At 39.8% G+C, this 18,741-nt stretch overlaps 1 protein-coding gene across 3 annotated transcripts in view; it reads left to right on the top strand.

Moving 5' to 3' along the window:
• Window positions 1–3,587: 3,587 nt before the first annotated feature.
• The window catches only part of TSC22D2 (TSC22 domain family member 2), a 49,903-nt gene continuing 34,749 nt past the window's right edge, over window positions 3,588–18,741 (top strand). Inside the window, exons 1-2 of one of the 3 annotated variants that reach the window (XM_045503291.1) lie at window positions 3,647–6,710; window positions 18,013–18,084. In XM_045503291.1, the coding sequence (XP_045359247.1) occupies window positions 4,732–6,710; window positions 18,013–18,084 (2,051 nt within the window). In that variant the 5' untranslated portion in view covers window positions 3,647–4,731. Of the gene's footprint in view, window positions 6,711–18,012; window positions 18,085–18,741 lie in introns of all 3 variants that reach the window. The other 2 variants (XM_045503292.1, XR_006718643.1) reach the window with 2 other exon arrangements.

Below are 18,741 nucleotides of genomic sequence, written 5' to 3'. Positions count from 1 at the left end.
ATTTTGCCTGAACTTCAAAGATCACTGGGACTCAAGGGAATCTTCCCTATTAAAAAAGACACTATTGTTTCATAGTATATCAAACTTTAGAAGACTAATAGAACTTTTCTTAAATTTGAAATTTTTACACACTTCATTTGCTGTCAAGTGATGAAAAGATTGTGTATCTCAATCAGATTATGTTTTCTTTTATAAAAGTATTTATGGAATTTCACTATGCTTAGTCTTCTTTCATGGCAGCGTTGTTTTGTTGTTGTTGTTGTTGTTGTTTGATTTGCAGACAATATTATACAATGGCCTCAGTGCAAGTGGTTATTAGTAAGATATTGTCCCAAAAATAGAACCCCAGGAAAACCATAGTAATAAATAAGGACTACTTGTTCAGACAACTGATATTTATTTCTAGCGAATGCTTTTTGAAACCTGAAAAGTAGTCCTCCATTTTGTATTTTCCAGCATGTTGGTAATAAAAATTTAGAAAGTAAACACAAGCTATTTCTAAATCCCAAAAAAAGTTGTTGGCGAGGACACAGGCTGTCCAATTCTTAATGCACACAGGGAGTGCTCAATAAATGTCACTGACTGATAGCATTAATTCCGAATGTTACTTCTCTTAGTCTAGGCAGTTGCTTAATTTCTCCTGAAAGTATGAGTCTTTTTCTCTATCCCAGAGTATTTAATATACTATTACTATTTTAAATGTAATATGTATTTGTTGAAAAAAAATAAGGTTTTCTTGAGTATCTGTAGTGCACATTCCAGGATCTTGTGACTATGAAACAATTTACCATCTGGTACTGATATGGTTAGATAATAACCTAGCAGAAATTGGAGTATGATACTCTCAAACAAAGGAATCTTGCTATTGTTGTTGTAGTGTTTGGTTCAGTTTGGTTTTGTTTTTTCTGACCATCAGTGGAAACAGTCCTTAGTTTCTAAGTTGTTGGCAATTGTTTTTTTTTTTTTCTTTCCCCCCTGCATTGTTCTTCCTAAACCTACCTCCCATACGTGGCTTTAAAGTAAGTCTTTGAGGGAAGTATAAGATGTAGGACACTTAAATTGGGTGCTCTGGAGCAGTCATCAAGGACTCCCACAGTTTCCACATGTAGTTTTTGGTGTAAGCATGGAGCCAGCATAGTTGTATGAAAACCCTTAGTCTTGAGGTTTGGGACTCCAGAGGTCTCCCCAGTTTCAGTGACTTAGGCTACCATTTTACTTATTATCAGCTCTCCTCACACAGAGTGTATATCCTGGCTGGTACATCTGGCTTCCTATCACTTTAATTAGTTATGTGGAGGATTTTAATCCTTTGTGGGTGAACCATGAATTACATAGTTGTGCATTGTTTGATGACAATTATGATTTTTTTTCCTCTGTAAAATGCTTTCAAATCTATTTTTAACAACCAGAATTTTTACCATTTCTTCATAGCAGTTTTATGCAATAAATTCTCTACATCTCTAAGGAGCGAATGTATAAAAGAAGCTAGGGCCTTTAAGACTTTTGGAAAACTTACTTTCAAGAGAACTATTTTATTGTCTTAAACACACAAAAATCTTTAAGCATATAAATAAAACATTTTAACTTTATACATCTTATTTTTTGTTAAGATGTCTTTTAACATCCTTAACCCCATTCTTATCAAAAATATAGCCCACTTGCAGATCTCTTCTAAATTATCTTTATCATCATTGTCATTTCATAATCCTTTACATGTTAAGGAGAAATGATCTTACAGATTACTTACGACTTTTCCCTTAAGTGTGTGATTTAAGAGTATCATAACAAGTAATCAGGAAGTTTATGTAATAAGATAATGTAATGGGATAAGCAGGCATCTGGTACTTATTTTTCCAAAATTGATCACCATTTTTTTTATTTAAATTTTTTTTTTTTTTTTTTACATTTATTCATTTGTGAGAGACAGAGCACAAGCAGGGGAGGGGCAGAGTGAGAGGGAGACACAGAATCTGAAGCAGGCTCCAGGCTCCCAGCTGTCAGCCCAGAGCCCAAGGCAGAGCTGGAACTCACAAACTGAGAGATCATGACCTGAGCCAAAGTCGGACGTTTAACCGACTGAGCCACCTAGGCGCCCCAATTGGTCACCATTTTTAACAATACGGCAAGTAAATACAAAATTAAATTAAGCTTTTGTAAGTTTATATTGGATTTAACCAGTTGATCTAACTTATTAATGGAAAAATCTCTAACAATTCCTGAAATTAGAGATTTAGAAATGAAATATTCCATTAGCTATCTCTGCCACAATAGCAGCATAACGTTACACTTTGTTCCTTTACTCTCTCCCATCTTCTTAACAAACAGGGATGTTATTATCTGGTCTTATTTCACATCCTGACCTCACGCACTTGGGTTTGGAGGACATGGTTTCTACTAAGGTTAAAAGACATATGTCTGTATATTATATTTACAACTAAGGACCTAAAAATTATTAGTAAATTGTCATTATTGAAACATCTTTGGGGATAAAAAGTATTTCTACTCTTCAAAGATAAGAGAGCTGAGCATAATGGTTAACTGATTTATGTAAGTCATCATGATATGACTGCTAAAACTGTGATATGAAATCTTGATTTCCAGATTTCTTGGATTTTACCTAAGTGATATATTAGTGTGTCAAAGTTCAAGAGCCACGTTCCCCATTTTGTTTAACTGTTTAAGAGAGTGGCCTTACCATTTGCTTTTGCCAGGAAGTAGCTAAAAGATAATCAATTCTCCAGTACTTTGGTAACTGCTCTCTGTACTGGGAGAGGAAAGGGTGCTTTCTGACTTGTTCTGGTTGTTCATGGCCCAATTCAAACCATGTTAACACTCTGGCTCCAACTAAGAGTTTCAGAATAAACAAAAGAAAGAACCATTACTATTTAACGCAGTAGGTTCTACATTTATGGAGCCCATAAGCTGATTTCGTGCTGAAAGTAAAAACAGTCTTAAGAGTTTAAATGAACTCTTCGACCCTGGAATTACAGCAAATTCAGGAAAATCAGGGATATGTTGGTAACCTCTAATCTTTTTTTAAACTGACCTCACCCTGGGCAAGTAACCATCTCCTGATGCCATTGTTGGAGACAGAATTTCTGGCCGAAAGATCAGTTTTCTGACTCAATCTGGCTTGCTATTCTTGGTTAATCATCCCCATTTCTCTCGACATTTCACTCTTCTGACTACAGTGGTGAACATTTATTTTCAGAAAAGACTTTTTCAAGTGATTCGGTTCCTCCAGCGGTTTCCCTCTTTATCCTGGCTAAATCTCCCTAACTCTCATTTCTATCGCCCTTGTTTCTGTAAGATTCTGCTAAACATTAGACACAGCACATGACCTCCATCCAGTCTTCCAGTGCCTCGGAACAAAACTGGCGCGGTTGTAAGCTCCTCCAGGCTTGGCATTCAAGAGTCTTTAGCTCTTCAACTCTTAAAGACCTACGGCCTAAATTTTAAATTTAAAAAATTTTAAATTAAAGAAAAAAAAACCGCTCCCCTTTTTTAACCTTTAGTCCCGCCCACCGCCTCCCCCCCTCCAGCCTCCACGCGAAACTGCAGGAAACCGGAGGGGGCGGGGCGGTGACGTCACGACGCCGGTGCGTCACGGAACGGCGGCGGCTGCGGCGCTGGCGGTGGCTGCGGCAGCGGCGGCATTTTAGTCGACAGCGGCGGCGGCAGCCGGGCTGCTGCTCCTCCCAGCATCCCTGGCGCGGCCATTTCAGCCCCATCTTGGCGGAGGGGAGGGAGCTGCAGCCGCCGCTTCAGCAGTTTGAATTTCAGTTTCTCCGGGGTTTGCGAGCCGGGCGCATCGAGGAGGAGCCGAAGAAGCTACCACCGCTACCTCACACAGCCGGAGCGCCTCCGCTCGCCGGCCAGCGGGCCGCCGCCACCACCACCACCACCACCACCGCCGCCCCTCACTCTCTCAGGAGCCGCGAGGGGAGGCCGAGACCGCCGCCGCCCGCCCGCGGGGGTGGCTCCTCTGTAAGCGGAGGACCGAGCTTGCTTTCCCCTCCCCCGGAGCGGGTTTCCGCCAGAGACAGTCGACATGTCCCTGGGGCTGAGCTCCGGCTAAAGCCGGGGAGGGGGCCGCCCGCCCGCGCCGAAGCTCCGCCGCCCGCCCGCGGACCTTCAGCCAGCCCCGGCCCGCCGCTCCTGGCTGAATTAGGAATCCCCGGCTCCAGACTCGCCACTCCTTCCCCTTCCCTCAGCGTCCGAGAGAGCCCAGAGCTGACGCCGGCACTGGCCTGAGGAGCCCGAGCGGGGCAGCACCGCCCCTCACGCCGCCGCCTCCTCCTCCCCTTCGCCCTCCCACTCCCACCCCCAGCCCGGCCTGCTGACCGCGCTGAGCTTCGAGCTGGACTGACCACGGCGGCCCCGGAGACGGGAGGAGGAAGCAGCCGGCCCGCCCCTGGGATCGCGCTCGCGCCGCCGCTGAGGGGATTGAATCGAGGCGCCGCGACTGCGGGAGGCGAAAAGGAAGGAGGAGCCGCCGCGCGAGTGCGACGGGGGCAGAGCCGTAGAGACCGACACTGAAGGAAACGGGGAGGAGGATGTCTCGCAGGGCGGCCAGCGTCCGGATCAGCCAGTGACTTTTCACAGCGGCGGGCCTCAGACCCCAGCGCGGACGCGGACTTTGTCTTTGGGGGCCCCTGCTCTGCCCTTCCTGGTTTCCGGCAAGATCGCAGAGGAGCCGGCGTGCCTCTCTGCCCTCCAGCCTTCCTCACCATGTCCAAGATGCCGGCCAAGAAGAAGAGCTGCTTCCAGATCACTAGTGTCACCACGGCCCAGGTGGCCACTAGCATCACCGAGGACACCGAGAGCCTGGACGACCCGGACGAGTCACGTACGGAGGACGTCTCCTCCGAGATATTCGACGTCTCTCGGGCCACGGATTATGGCCCTGAGGAGGTCTGTGAGCGCAGCTCCTCGGAAGAGACGCTCAACAATGTTGGGGATGCGGAGACTCCCGGGACCGTCTCCCCAAACCTCCTCCTGGACGGGCAGCTGGCGGCCGCGGCGGCTGCTCCTGCCAACGGAGGAGGAGCCGTTTCGGCCCGGAGCGTGGCTGGGGCGCTGGCCAGTACCGCGGCGGCGGCGGCCGCCACCTCGGCCCCCTCCGCGGGAGCACCCGGCGGTCCCCCGGTCGCGGGCTCGTCTGCCGGGCCAGGGACTGCGGCCCCATCGCAGCCCCCCACCACTTGTAGTTCCCGATTTCGCGTGATCAAGCTGGATCACGGGAGCGGGGAGCCCTACCGACGCGGCCGATGGACGTGTATGGAATACTATGAGCGGGATTCGGACAGCAGCGTCCTGACCAGGTCCGGGGATTGCATTAGACACAGCAGTACTTTTGACCAGACTGCGGAGCGGGACAGCGGCCTGGGAGCCACCGGAGGGTCGGTGGTGGTGGTGGTGGCCTCCATGCCGGGGGCGCACGGGCCCGACTCGGGAACTGACAGTTCCTTGACTGCTGTGTCACAGCTACCCCCGTCGGAGAAAATGAGCCAGCCCGCCCCGGCCCAGCCGCAGAGTTTTGGCGTTGGGCAGCCACAGCCACCGCCGCCCGTAGGTGGGGCTGTGGTTCAAAGCGCGGCTCCAGTGCCGCCGTTCCCGGGAGCCGCGGCCGGGCCGCAGCAGATGATGGCAGCCCCGCAGCCGAGCCAGCCCCAGGGAGCCGGCCCCGGCGTCCTCCCGCAGGGGCCCAACGGACAGGGTCTGCCGCTGACGAATGTAACCCTGACGCAGCCCGGCGTGCCCCTGCCGCCGCAGCCCGGCCCAACCCTCGGAGCGCCAGCGACGCAGCAGCCTCCGCAGTTCGCGTACCCCCAGCCTCCGCTCCCGCCCGGGCATTTGCTGCCCGTCCAGCCCACGGGGCAGAGTGAGTACCTACAGCCGCACGTGGCCGGCCTGCAGCCGCCAAGCCCTGCCCAGCCTTCGTCCACCGGCGCCGGAGCGAGCCTCGCCACGCCTGCCAGCCTGCCAGTGGGCACCGGCCAGAATGCCTCCACGGTGGGTGCGCAGATAATAGGCGCGTCTTCCCTGCCCGGTGAAGCCGTGGCTCCGGGGCCGGGACCCGCGCAGGGCGGGCAGGCCGCGCCTGGTCAACCGGCTGGAGTGCCCCTGGCCGCTGTAGGATGCGCGGTGCAGCCGGGCCTGGTTCCCCCTGGGACCGGGCAGCCCCAGTCCGTGCCTCCGCCGCAGATGGGCGGCAGTGGTGCGCCGTCGGCCGTGCCTGGCGGCCCCCACGCCGTGCTGCCCGGAGTTCCAAACGTGCCTGCAGCCGTGCCCGCTCCAAGCGTGCCTAGTGTATCTACCACCTCTGTTACTATGCCAAATGTACCCGCGCCTCTGGTCCAGTCGCAGCAGCTGAGCAGCCATACGCCAGTCAGCAGGAGCGGCAGCGTAATCCAGCATGTTGGGCTGCCCTTAGCGCAAGGCACACCCAGTGTACCAACAAGTCTACCACAGTCTGACTTAAGCCAGTTTCAGACTCAGACCCAACCTTTAGTCGGGCAAGTTGACGATACTAGAAGAAAATCAGAACCCCTACCTCAACCACCACTTTCTCTCATTGCTGAAAATAAGCCTGTTGTGAAGCCTCCTGTTGCAGATGCCCTGGCAAACCCCCTTCAGTTAACACCTATGAACAGTTTGGCCACCTCTGTATTCAGCATAGCTATTCCTGTTGATGGTGATGAAGACAGGTATGGAAATCTTATTTAAAATATTTGTTAGAAATGCTTGACCAAACATTGCAGTTTAGAATGCAATTCGAGTTCTTTTTTTCAACTTGAGGCCCTTAGCATTTTTAAATACAAAAATTTCTTTGTGTTTATTAAGATTTGTCAGTTCTTGAAAGGGCATTGGTTTTAAGTTGCTAATGTAACGGTGTGTAATGAGAAAATTGGTCTTGTCGTTTAAAAGCACTGACGTGGATAAGGCACAACATTTGTTTATTCAAAAAGGTGGATTTAAGCTTAATTCTGTACATTTACAGGTGGTAACTAGACTATGCCCTATTGGATTGTTCTTTTCTTAGGCAACAGTCACACTTGAACACTTATGGCAAGAGAGTTCTGTCAGTGTGAGTTTTGATACCAAGACATGAAATTTGAATTTTTCCATTCTGGAAAACCAGAGGTCCTCTAATGGGGAAAGATCCATGTAAGGTATCTCTTCCAGTGTATCCGGAGAGGCTGGAGAGAGAATGGTGAAATGTCAAGCCCGGCTTTGAAGATCATATTGTCCTCCAGCCTTTTTAATAAAAGGAGATAGAAATAAGGTCAGGAGGCTTCCCAGTGACTTCATTAAGGTCCTTTTTTTGTTTTGTTTTTTAAAGCAAATGTGTTTGAAAGATATTCTCTTCCATTAGTTTTTCTTTTTCTTTTAGCTACAGGAAAGGGAGGTATGAAATAAGATTCTTTGACAGTAGTAAAAGCTACAGTTCTTGAAATTAGAGTAATATGATTAGTAAAAGTATTTGTGTCAACAATTGGCTCCCTCTATTTAAGGGATGCTTTTTTAATGGTTTAACTGAAAGTTGGTGTATTGCCATACCAATTCTATAACAGTTGATGTTTGGTTATGGTTCATTGGGATTTTAAGTGGGTTTTGAGGAAATGTCACAGGGAAATTTGACATATATTGCAAATTTTTATAAACCGACTTGTTACAAAGCTTTAAAATTACATTTTAAAATCACAGAGAAAGTTCCAGGTACTTTACGGTTAGGCATTTATTTGCTGGGATTTTTGTTTTGAGAGAGGTTAATTTTAAAAGATTAAAAGATATCTTTATGGATTTCTAGAATAATTGGTATGTAGAACAATGAGATCTGTTAAAGCTTTTTCTTCCTCTGTGTCTTCTGAGTTCCTTCACATTCTTTTCTTAACTTTTCATTTCTAATTAGCCTTGTATTTTTGTTATATACTTTTGTTGGTTTGAAAATTGCTCACTGAAATTCATCTTCTCTGCTTTTTGTAATTCAAAGTTCATCTTTTTTTGTAGGTGACTTGCTTGTTGGGAGTCTTTCTTCCATTTGAGAACTCTTAGAGAATACCACGTGTCCATAAGTGAGCTCAGCTAGCTAGTCATTGAGAAATTTTATATGGATGGGACTACCAAGTAAAGAAACTGATTCCACAAGCCATCCAGAAAAATCTCTTTACATCTGCTCCCATATTTCACTTTTCACACATAGGGGTACACTTGAAGTGCAGATTGAGTTTGTTTGTTTACCTTTGGTAAGAGGCAACAGGTATCTTCCCTTTTCTAGCTACCAGAAGCCATTTTTTTCTGATGGGTTGGTAAATAACCATTTGCTTGCCTCTCTGTTCCTGTTGTACATTGTCCCCATATCTCCTCAAGAAATGACTGTTTCCCAAACCACACCCTCTCCTTGCAAAGCACATACACATCTATGAATGAAGAATGTATTTTCTCTCCTCCTCACACCTTTCTCAGTTTACAGCATATGTAATTACATTCCCCAGGACTTGAATATGATGATATGGCATGAAGCAGAGAGATCTGTTGACAAATGGAAACTCTGGGATGTATTCTTTAGGGTATGACCTCAAAGATGAAATTATTTATCCTCTTATTTTATTAAAAAAGTTGATAATTTTAAGAATCTTATTTCCCAGTGTGAATGTTTGAACCACAGATACTGCTGTATCTGTTCTTACTGCAACAGTTAATCCAGTGCAGGGGTTTTGATATGTGTGCAGTCCTGTATTAAATGTGGTACTTCCCTTCCCCTCCCAGTCTTTTAAAATCTGCATTGTTTATCAAATGTGCATTTCTTACTTTTGTTGTAGTTTTTCATTGGTTTTTAATTTAACATGCTAGTTTTCAAGATGTAATCTTACACATTTGACTATTTTGTCACTGGACCAACACACCTGGTGAAGGAATAAATCCATTAAGTAGAAATAGTTTTTTTGTTTTGCTTTTGTTTTTAATGGAAAGGCTTTGTAAAAGAGAGGGCATTTTAAAGTTGTATGCTTGAAATTAAATGACACAGTTTTTCTAGGTGTATGTTTAAATTACTGAGATGACTATTTTTGAGGAAACTGTACTAACAAAATCATAATTTTAATATGGTGATTTGGGGTTGCCTTCTTAAGTTAAAATCTGCATACAATTTTAGTTGCAGTCATTTGAATGCAAAATAAAACATATTAGAGTGAGAGATATTGAGTAATTACGACTTTAACTTTGTGAATAGGTTGACAAATTTCAGATCCTAAAAATTTATAAATATTTGCTTTTTTTTTTTTTTTAAAGAAGATATCAGTAAACATGGCCTAGTCCTTTGAGAAAAGGAAGGAAAATGGAAGATTAACAAAAATGACTGACCAAACCAATGATTCTTTTGGTTTGATATATTGAAAACTTTATCTTGTTATTTTGGTTCCATTACCTAAAGGAAGGCTTCGTTTTGTGACCATTTATTTTGAAGAAGAGGACCTTTTAATAATATACCTTTAAGAGGGCTGATGGTTGTATATAGAAAGCAAAAAGGTGTTTTAAAGTTCTTAGTTAACATTGCCTTTTGACTTTCTATTATCAGTTACCATAAAGTTTACATATTATTCTAGCCTTTCTCATTGAAAAGGCTTATGTCAGTTGTTGATTCTTCAAACTGATTTTGTGTAAACTGGAGGATATAATAATGGTTGAAAATATAGTTCATAAAAAAGCCACTTTTACAGTGGAAGTTACATTTGTTTAAATTACCTGTACCCTTAACAGACTCCTTTTCTGTAAATGGGGAGGAGTGCAAAATATTCCCTTTTGGAAAGGGAGCACAGTGCAGATCGTTTTCCACAGACAGCTGACCAATGTGAACTCTGTAGGCCACATTCCAGGAACTCTTATGAATGGATGCAATTGTGAACTGTCAACTACAACCAAAAGATTGTTGAAAACCTGATTGTAAGGATCCCTTAGTGGCCAATATCTCTGTATCTTGTTGGTTTTATTTGTGTAGTTTGCTAATGACTGATTAAGTATTATAAATTGTGAATGTTAAGTGGTGTATCCTGACATGTGCTATATATACAAATTTTGTTGCTACAGTTATACATATATCTCATATACACACACACTTTTAACAGAGCTTTTTAACTTGCTGTTTAAGTGAGAAGATTATGCAAATGTATATCAAGAGATTGTAACTCTTAACCTTTATCATAAAATCTACAGATACTTCTTAGAGCTCAAAAAGTCTCACTACATTTAGTCTTTACAAATGAAAGCTCCTTAGCTGAATCTATATTTCTTGGGAGCTTTTGTTTCTTTATCTATATTGAGTTGTAGAGATAATTTTGCCCTACTAGATTTACAGTTGATGTTTAAGTCACACACACTAGATATTATCTTACGTACTCTTACCAAGGATTTTGTAATCAGTGTAAAATCCTGCGTGTGAGTGACATTATTTAGTATAAAAACTGATAAATGGTGGATCCATCAGAGTGCCACACTGATTACTAAAATATACTTTGGTTATAAACATGGCTTTAAGTAAAGGAAATTATCATAGATTTCCGAAAAGATTGATGGTCCAAAAGTACCCAAAATTCCCAAAACTGAGTTTTATCAGTAGGAGTATGACTTTTTTTTAACAGAGACATATATATTTAAATTTTTGTATGAACTAAATTCTATAGGCTAAACATTGGATAACCATTAAAAAACATAATGGCTTATATGTGTGTGGGTAAGACACACTCTAAGTAACTATTTTAGTAACACTATTTTTTCCCTGTGGAGGAAGTAGGGTATGTTAAACTAAATTGCTTCTATTGGAAGTCTATTTTTTTTTTTTTTTAAAGTACTGGTAGTGTGTTATAAATGTTTTCTACTTTCTGAGAATAAATGTAATATTAATCTGTTGAGAATTCTGATAGCACTAATTTGGAAATCGTAAAACATGATACTGGATTTATGGATCTGGTACTTGGTCATTTGGAATAGAGTTTAGTCTTTCTGTGCACCAGATGAGATTGGAAGCAGTCCTGCTCTCTAGTGTCCTAGTAACAAAGAGCACCCAACAATCAGATGGTAAAGAAACCAAAATGAGTCTCTTTACTGAGGAATGGTTGATAGGGGAATATTAAAAGGTCTTGACTTTTCTTTCCTAAAATAGCGGAAGTTGGGGCAGGGGGAGTTAGAGAGTGATGGCACATAACCAAGACAGAAGAAAATAGAGCGAAATGACATGAAATACGGTCTCAGAAGGAACAGCAACACTTGTTACTAGTGAGGAAAAGCCATCTAATTTCTTTTCTTAATAATTGTTTTAGACCAATATGTATTTCCTTTTCTGAACAGATACTGTTTATTTCTTAATTGCATTGCAATTTAAATACTCTTTAAGTATGAGGAAGAAAGGGTTTATAAAAACAGGTCTGTCTGGATAAATGTAGCCTGAATGATGATGTTTCTTATTAATTGCTTATTAATGGGAAGAGTAGGTTTTTAAGAAGAAATCTTATTAATTGACAGTATTTAAGGGGTATGTATAGCAAAATTCCTGAATTGAAATCCCTTAAGTTAGTTTTTTCTTTATACTAAACCAAGTGGACTTGTGATTTGAAGCTGCTGTTTTAGATGGTATAAAACAAATTACTACATCCACAAAGAATGTGCATACCTGAGTCATTGGTATAATTTGGGTCTTTCCCACAGCATTTCTTGAACATACCAAATTACTCCATATTTGTTACATTCTTAAGCTAGTATCGTTCAGGACAAAAACTTCTCCATAAAGATTTAGGAACAATAACCAATTCATATCATTCCCATACATCATTATGCAACTTTCATAATATATTTTAATATATACACTTCAAATTTGACTGGTATTTAAGGTATTATCTGCTTTTATCTTTAAAAATTGTGTTTATAAGTTCTGCTTTTAAACCAGGTGAATTAAATTTCATCCATGCTTTTCTGGATTGCTTCTCAAATTTAAAGTCCCAAATTAGATTTAAGTATTAAGTTTTATTTCTTTGTACCCAAGCTTACATTTGTTAAAAAGAATGAAGTCTTATTAAGTCATACATTATATGTAATAGTTATGTGAAATTTCTGCAGATCACTGAGTTAATAATTTTAATAGTGTGTTCACCTAGGACATAGACTATTAATAAGTGCCTTGCTAATTAGAGTAGGCAAGACAAACAAGTGAAGTCTGAATGTTAAATTACTTAAAGCCTCTTTTCCCATAAGCTTTCACTAAAATTTAGTGAAACAGGGGCACCTGGGTGGCTCAGTCAGTTGAGCGTCCGACTTCAGCTCAGGTCATAATTTTGTATTCTTGAGTTTGAGCCCTGCATCAGGCTCTGTGCTGACAGCTCAGAGGAATGGCTTCAGATTTTGTGTCTCCCTCTCTCTCTCTCTCTCTTCCTGCCCCCCCCCCAATAAATAAATGTTAAAAATTAAAAAAAAATAAAATCTGATGAAAGAATATTAATATATAGAAACTGATTAATATGTCAATTATTATAAATAATGCTGGTGTAGTTTAAATGTTACTTTTAATGTTTTAGGGTATCTCTCTTCATTATTACACAAGTAGATTGTTTAATCTGTGAATGAAGGATACCCAAAGCAAAGTTTAAAACCAACTAGTTTCTAAAGTAGAATTAGAATTAAGTAGAGAACTAAATAGTTTTATAAGTTAAACCAAAACCCATCCTTGCTTGACTTGTATTCGGTCTCCCTTGCCTTTGAAAACAAAGCAAAAACAAGGAGAGGAAGGCTCTTGGTCAAGTAAAATCAGTAGTATGTTTAATTATGTATTAGCATGTCATATGAATGGCCATTTACAGATAGTGGAGTCAGACATGCCTGGGCTGAAAACCCAGCTGTGCTACATACCTGAGGCATTTTGACCTTGAGCTGGTTATTTAGCTTTCTAAGCCTCCTGTTTCCCCATACGAAAAATGAAGATAATATCTGTGTTGAAGAGTTTGAGAGGATTAAATGAGGTATACAAATAATTTGTAAATAATCCATACATAATACAGTATGTATGGCAAGCATACATCACAGAAATGTTAGTATTTCATTGTCCAAACTGCTCTCTTGATCACCTCTTGGTGAGTCATACCAAGAGTCTTCTGTTCTGATCTGAAAGTGTAATTCCATGGTATAGATGTTAATAAGAGAAAGGGAGACATTGTTTTCAGCCAGAAAAGTCATGATGTTATAAGATGTATAGTAGTTATGTTCTGGTCATGACTTTTCTACCACTTAGCCAGTTTCTTTGGTTAAGTTTTTTAACTTCTCTCAGTTTTCCTCATTGGTAAAGAAGGAGTTTGAGACTTGGTTAGATTTTAAAGTTTCTTGTATGTGACTCTGTATATTTAGACATATATATATGTCTGCCAACTTAAGCCTTCTTGCCACCAGACTATCATGTGACCAAAAAAAGAAATAAAAAAAAATTAAGCTCACAGATACTCATCAAGTAGGTTGGAAGCCCAAGAAAACATTTAAAGTAACAATGTCAGTCATTTAAACTTTCTTTGTGTTCCCTGAAGAGTAAGTACTGGTATACAGAAATAAGACTATCCTGCCCTCTCAAGATCTCAGGCTATATGAAAATGTAAGCTTTCGTATACATTATAGGCTGTGATGGAATAAATATAAGGTACTAATGGGAATAGTTTAGGGCCTAACGCCAGATTTGGTAGACCTCTGTTTAAAACAATTTATTATCTGCATAGGTAATACCTTTTGTACAGTTCAAAATATACAAGAGTATAAATTGAAAGCCTCTCTGATACCTCTATCCTCCAGCCACCCAGTTTCTGTCCTCAGAATCAACCCATTGTTACTTGTGCATTCTTCAACTCTCGAAATGAATCTTAAAAGGGCCATTTAGGTTAGGTCAGTTGATAAGCAAAGCGGATGATTTTCCAAGTAGAGAGAGACAGCAGTTTGTGTGACAATGGAAGAGTGAGATGTCAGATTTGAGAAATGTAGTTAATTTGACGGGAACTAGAGTGAAGGATTTAAATGTTACAGTGAGAAATTGAATTTTTTTTTTTTTATCAGAAGTTTATGGTTGCTGTTAAAGGTGTTTCTTGAAGCTTTTATTGTTAAAATAGTATGTATCTTGGAACCATTTCAGTACCCTTTTCAGTGATTATTGTACTTTTAATTAAAATCTTGCAATAAAGTTGTGTATAAGGAAATCCTGGGGGAGCTCTCAGTCCCAGAAGTCAGGATTCTTATCCAATGGAATGTACAAAATAGCTTGGTATACGTAGCTCTAAGTTTAAGTATTTTGTTTGCCTCAATATTACCTTAGTAATGATGAAATATTTGGCATATGTTAAGATTCTCTACCAAAACTTGATTTTTATATAGCATGATTTGGAAACTGTAATCCTGTTTTAAACACAAATCAAGCTTAATTATATCTGTGGCCTTATTTATGCATAATATCATTTGAACTTTTCAGCAACTATGGGGAAGTGTTCCTCCCCTTTTTATGGATTAAGAAAACAGACTTATAGGATTTGAATACATAGTTATTAAGTGACAAAGCATGGATTCAGACTTAGGCCTTCTGACTCCAAAGCCAGTGCTCTTGGATTTTTCCAGAGTTAGTTTTGTTCTGTTACTTTGCTGACTATAGTATAGAGGAAGGAAAAGCTACTCTAGCCACTAATCTGTTGTGTTGTAACCCTTTACCTAAAGAATAGTTTTAATTATTTTAAATCCTTAGATAATGTTGGAGGTGGCCCTTGTTCTTCTGCTTATTGTATTTCCCTGGTTTCTATTTAGAGATCTCTGAAGTTGAGTTTTGACATCAGGGAAGAAGGTATTTGCTAAGTTTAGGGCTCATGTACCTCATACTTTAAGCTTCAATAATTTTGGTAGCTTAATTTTGAGGTGTAGTATATATCTATATTTTCCTCTCTGTTACAGTTACCCTACAAAGATAGTGTCTTAGCAAAGCAGGTAGGTATATGTCATGTTTGAGTCACATTGTGATGTACTACTCTCATGTACTTAGATATTAACAGGACAGGCTATTTAGTGTATAAAGTCAGAGAAAAAGATATATTCGTTCATTGGTTTTGAACAATGTCTACAAATGGGGAAACAGCATTTTAATTTAGGTGGCTGAAATAAATTCAGAATAAACCACACCTCAGTCTCCCTAAGAAGTGCTTTGTTGGCTTTATATTTAGACTAATAGTTAGCATTGACATCAAATATGTTATTAGAAAACTGGTTTCAAATTTTATTTCTTGGGCAGAAGAGAATTTATGACCAAAATTGTGTAAAATTCAGTATTTCTTTCCAATAAATTTTTAATAACGTCAGTTGCCTCGTGGTGCCTTCAGATTACATAGACTATAACCTTGAAATGATCCCCATTAACAGCGTTTTCCTTGGGCTCTTAATTTCCTCAATTTTATGCCATTCCAAAACAGAAGTCTTTGATGATCAAGCCCTTCAGTATTTACAAATGGCTCTTTTGAAGTTCTGATCAGCTAGGTTTAACAGACTTGACTCCTTTAATCTATGCCTGTTAATCAATGTTTTGAGACTAATTGTTGCTATTTGCAAAAAATTCCTCTGTTTATGGAAAACACCGTGCTGAAGTATTCCAGAAACCAAATGTTTATCCTTGCAATCTAGACTATTTGAATTTTTCTAGAGTACATAGATTGTATAACTCCATATGGCTTCTTCATTTTGAATGTATGTAAAAAGTGATTCACTGCCAGCTTTTGCAACCTGAGTATTTGTTCTGACATGTTCTGAAGACTTTAGGTCCATTTATAGTATTTTATTTCATTGGTTCCTTTTTTGCCCCAAGATCCACGACTAACTGCAGATACATTCTTTTTTCACTTCTACATTTAACTTATGAGAAACATTTCATTATTAGAGTCTATGCTGTAAAAATGCTGGAATCTCATAACTCAAGTCATATGACTTCATTTAAAACCAATTTATTTGGCATATGAATTTGATTCAAGTTAAATATATATGTATGTATGTTTCCAAGGTCAGGGGATCTGAAGTTTTTTTAAAGAATGTCATCCTTATAAATATATTGTAAATACTCTTTAATGAATTTTAAATTCCAGCCTTGCAGAATAGCCTCCACGTTTACTCTTTGTTATCCTCTCATATTTACTGCTTTCCTCTTTGAGTCACTCTGTTTTAAATCCAGGGTCTCCAAACAGACCTATGTGAATAGCAAACTTGTCCCCATATGGTCCTGAGTAAGCCTGGTAAAAGCCAATTGAGTTTTCAGTTGGTTCAGTTCACTTTCGTTTAATTTGGTAGACCGAGTTCCAGTTACAGTTAAAAAAAAAAAAAAAAAGGCCTGACAGATCTATCTTGAGAGGGTACAAGCTATTAAATAAACGGTAGTTAGCAGGCTCTGAATCCTTGATATTAGGTCTAATCAGTTTGATTACCTGAGGCCTGGTCTAGAGAAAAACAGAGAAAGGGTTAAAAGAATAGGAAAGAGTTAAAGTAATTAGGGCAGGCAAAGAGAAGTAGATATGCTGAAAATGCCAATTAATCAAACAGTTGCTTTGGTGACACTCTGGCATCTAGTGTCTGTCTGCCTTTCCTAGTTTTAGATCATCTAAGAGGTATCCTAGTGGTTAAAATAAAAAAATAGCCTTTAAAAAATATTTTTTTAAAAAATTTGATAATACAATGAGTCTTAATCAGAATTTTGAAATCCTGGAATTCTGTTGAGTATTTGTTTGATTGTTGATCATCGGTAATTCATCGCTCTTCCAGTAGAATTTGGGAATAGTTTTCTTATTGTACTAATAATAAAGACCCAAACCTAGAGAGGTTAAAATTTAACTCTATGTTTAGCATAGTAGTTTAAGAGCATAAACTGTAGGACCAGATTGCTACCTACTAGCTCTGTGATGTTAGGTGTTTTCGTTTTGGTGAGGTAGAAATAATAATAATACCTACTTTTGGGGCTGTTGTAGAATTCAGTTAATATACATAAATAAACAGACAAACCCAGAATAGTGTCTGGTATTTAATAAGCACTTAGGTTCTTAACTTGCTGTTAAGACCCTTGCCACAGTGGGGGTCAAGGATTTTAGAAGTAATGTGACAAGTTTTTGTTAGCTTCCTAACATACAGATTGAAGTTGGGAAAACTATGGAAATATGCTTAGGTACAGGGGGAACTATTAGAGAGCAGGTTTAGTAGTCAAATTTTAGTAGTCTCTTAAGAAATCCAGGGATGTGAGATGAATCATGCAGGCTGGGAGCTTGCCTTGATGAGCCCATCAGGTAAGATTCTGTGGTTATAGCCCTAGGGAATGTGTCTCCAGGGAATGGTAGAAATGGATGGTGATTAAGGTGTATAAGCTCTTACCCCTCAAAGGGGCACTGTACTAATGCCAGAAATTAGAAAGCTGCCATACAATTGCTGCACCGTTTTTTGCCCTAACCCAGAGAAAACACAAATAAATGGGTTCTGAAGGTAGAAGAAATCATGTCAAGTCCAACCCAGAAAAGGACTCGTTGGTCGTCATCAAACCCTATTAAATAGATCCTGTTAAGATTTTTTATATTATGAAGGTGTAGCCTAATTTATTGTATATAAAAACTGTACCTGAGAATAGCTTTGCTGAACTGCTAAGTGTTTAGAGATTTATAAAGGCATCTGATACAGACTAATGTTGATTAGGCTGTGAACTGATTCATGTTTGTGTAGACATACACACACACACATAATTGGGTGCTATTTTATCTGTATTACTCCTTTCTTTTATAACTGTGATCCTGAATTGTCAGGGTCTGCTGGATTTCATCCAGTTTTTTAATTTCTTTCAAAATGTTTTTAAGCAAGCTTATGTAGTGTTTTTTTCTTTTAAAGCTTTATACTATATTAGAAATCTAAGATCTTCCATCTTTTTTTGAAAAATAGTGATTTGACTGTACTTTCTCAACCTCATTTCCATTTGATTCTTGGATCTCGCAGGAATCCTTCAACTGCTTTCTACCAAGCGTTCCATTTGAACACGTTTCAGGAATCAAAGAACCTCTGGGATAGGTATGAATACTTACATATGGAATGCATACATGCAAAAGTGTATGCATGAATTGCTTTGCACTGTACTGGTATCACATCATTAAAACTAAACTTTATATGTCATTTTAGGGGGGGAATCATGTGGTATCTAGCATGGGACAAAGCAGCAAAATAAACCAAAAGGACAATCTATATTTTAAATAGAATATAAGCATACTTTTGTTTTTACTTATTTTTTAAGTATATTTACTTTTTTGAAGGATTTACATATTCTATTGAATTTTGCTATATGAAATATCCACTTACCCTTTATATTTCAATGTAAAAATATATTCTGTAAAATAAACTACGGTTATTTTACTTTTTCCTATTTTATATTTCTCTGTAAACGCCTTAGTGACTCAAAGCGAAATGTTACTTATTAAGAAATTGGAGAAGGGACGAGACCAAGGTATTAAAGTAATAGTCACTGTTTAATTCTTGCTGCGAAACTTTAACATCAAGCTTGTTTGCTCGAATTCCCTAGACCTGCATTACTGTTTTATAAACTCCTAAAACAGCTTTTCTCATAGAAATGTTATATAAATTTCATTTTTAACTTTTTAAAATATAGAGTGAAGTCTTACGAGTTCATTTATGGCAAAAGATAATTTGGTTTATCTTTCTGCTTATTACATA

The sequence above is a fragment of the Leopardus geoffroyi genome, chromosome C2 (assembly GCF_018350155.1).
Source record: "Leopardus geoffroyi isolate Oge1 chromosome C2, O.geoffroyi_Oge1_pat1.0, whole genome shotgun sequence".
NCBI classification, from domain to species: Eukaryota; Metazoa; Chordata; class Mammalia; order Carnivora; family Felidae; genus Leopardus; species Leopardus geoffroyi.
The sequence above is the reverse complement of the archived record's forward strand: the minus strand, read 5'-3'. Positions and strand labels throughout refer to the sequence as shown.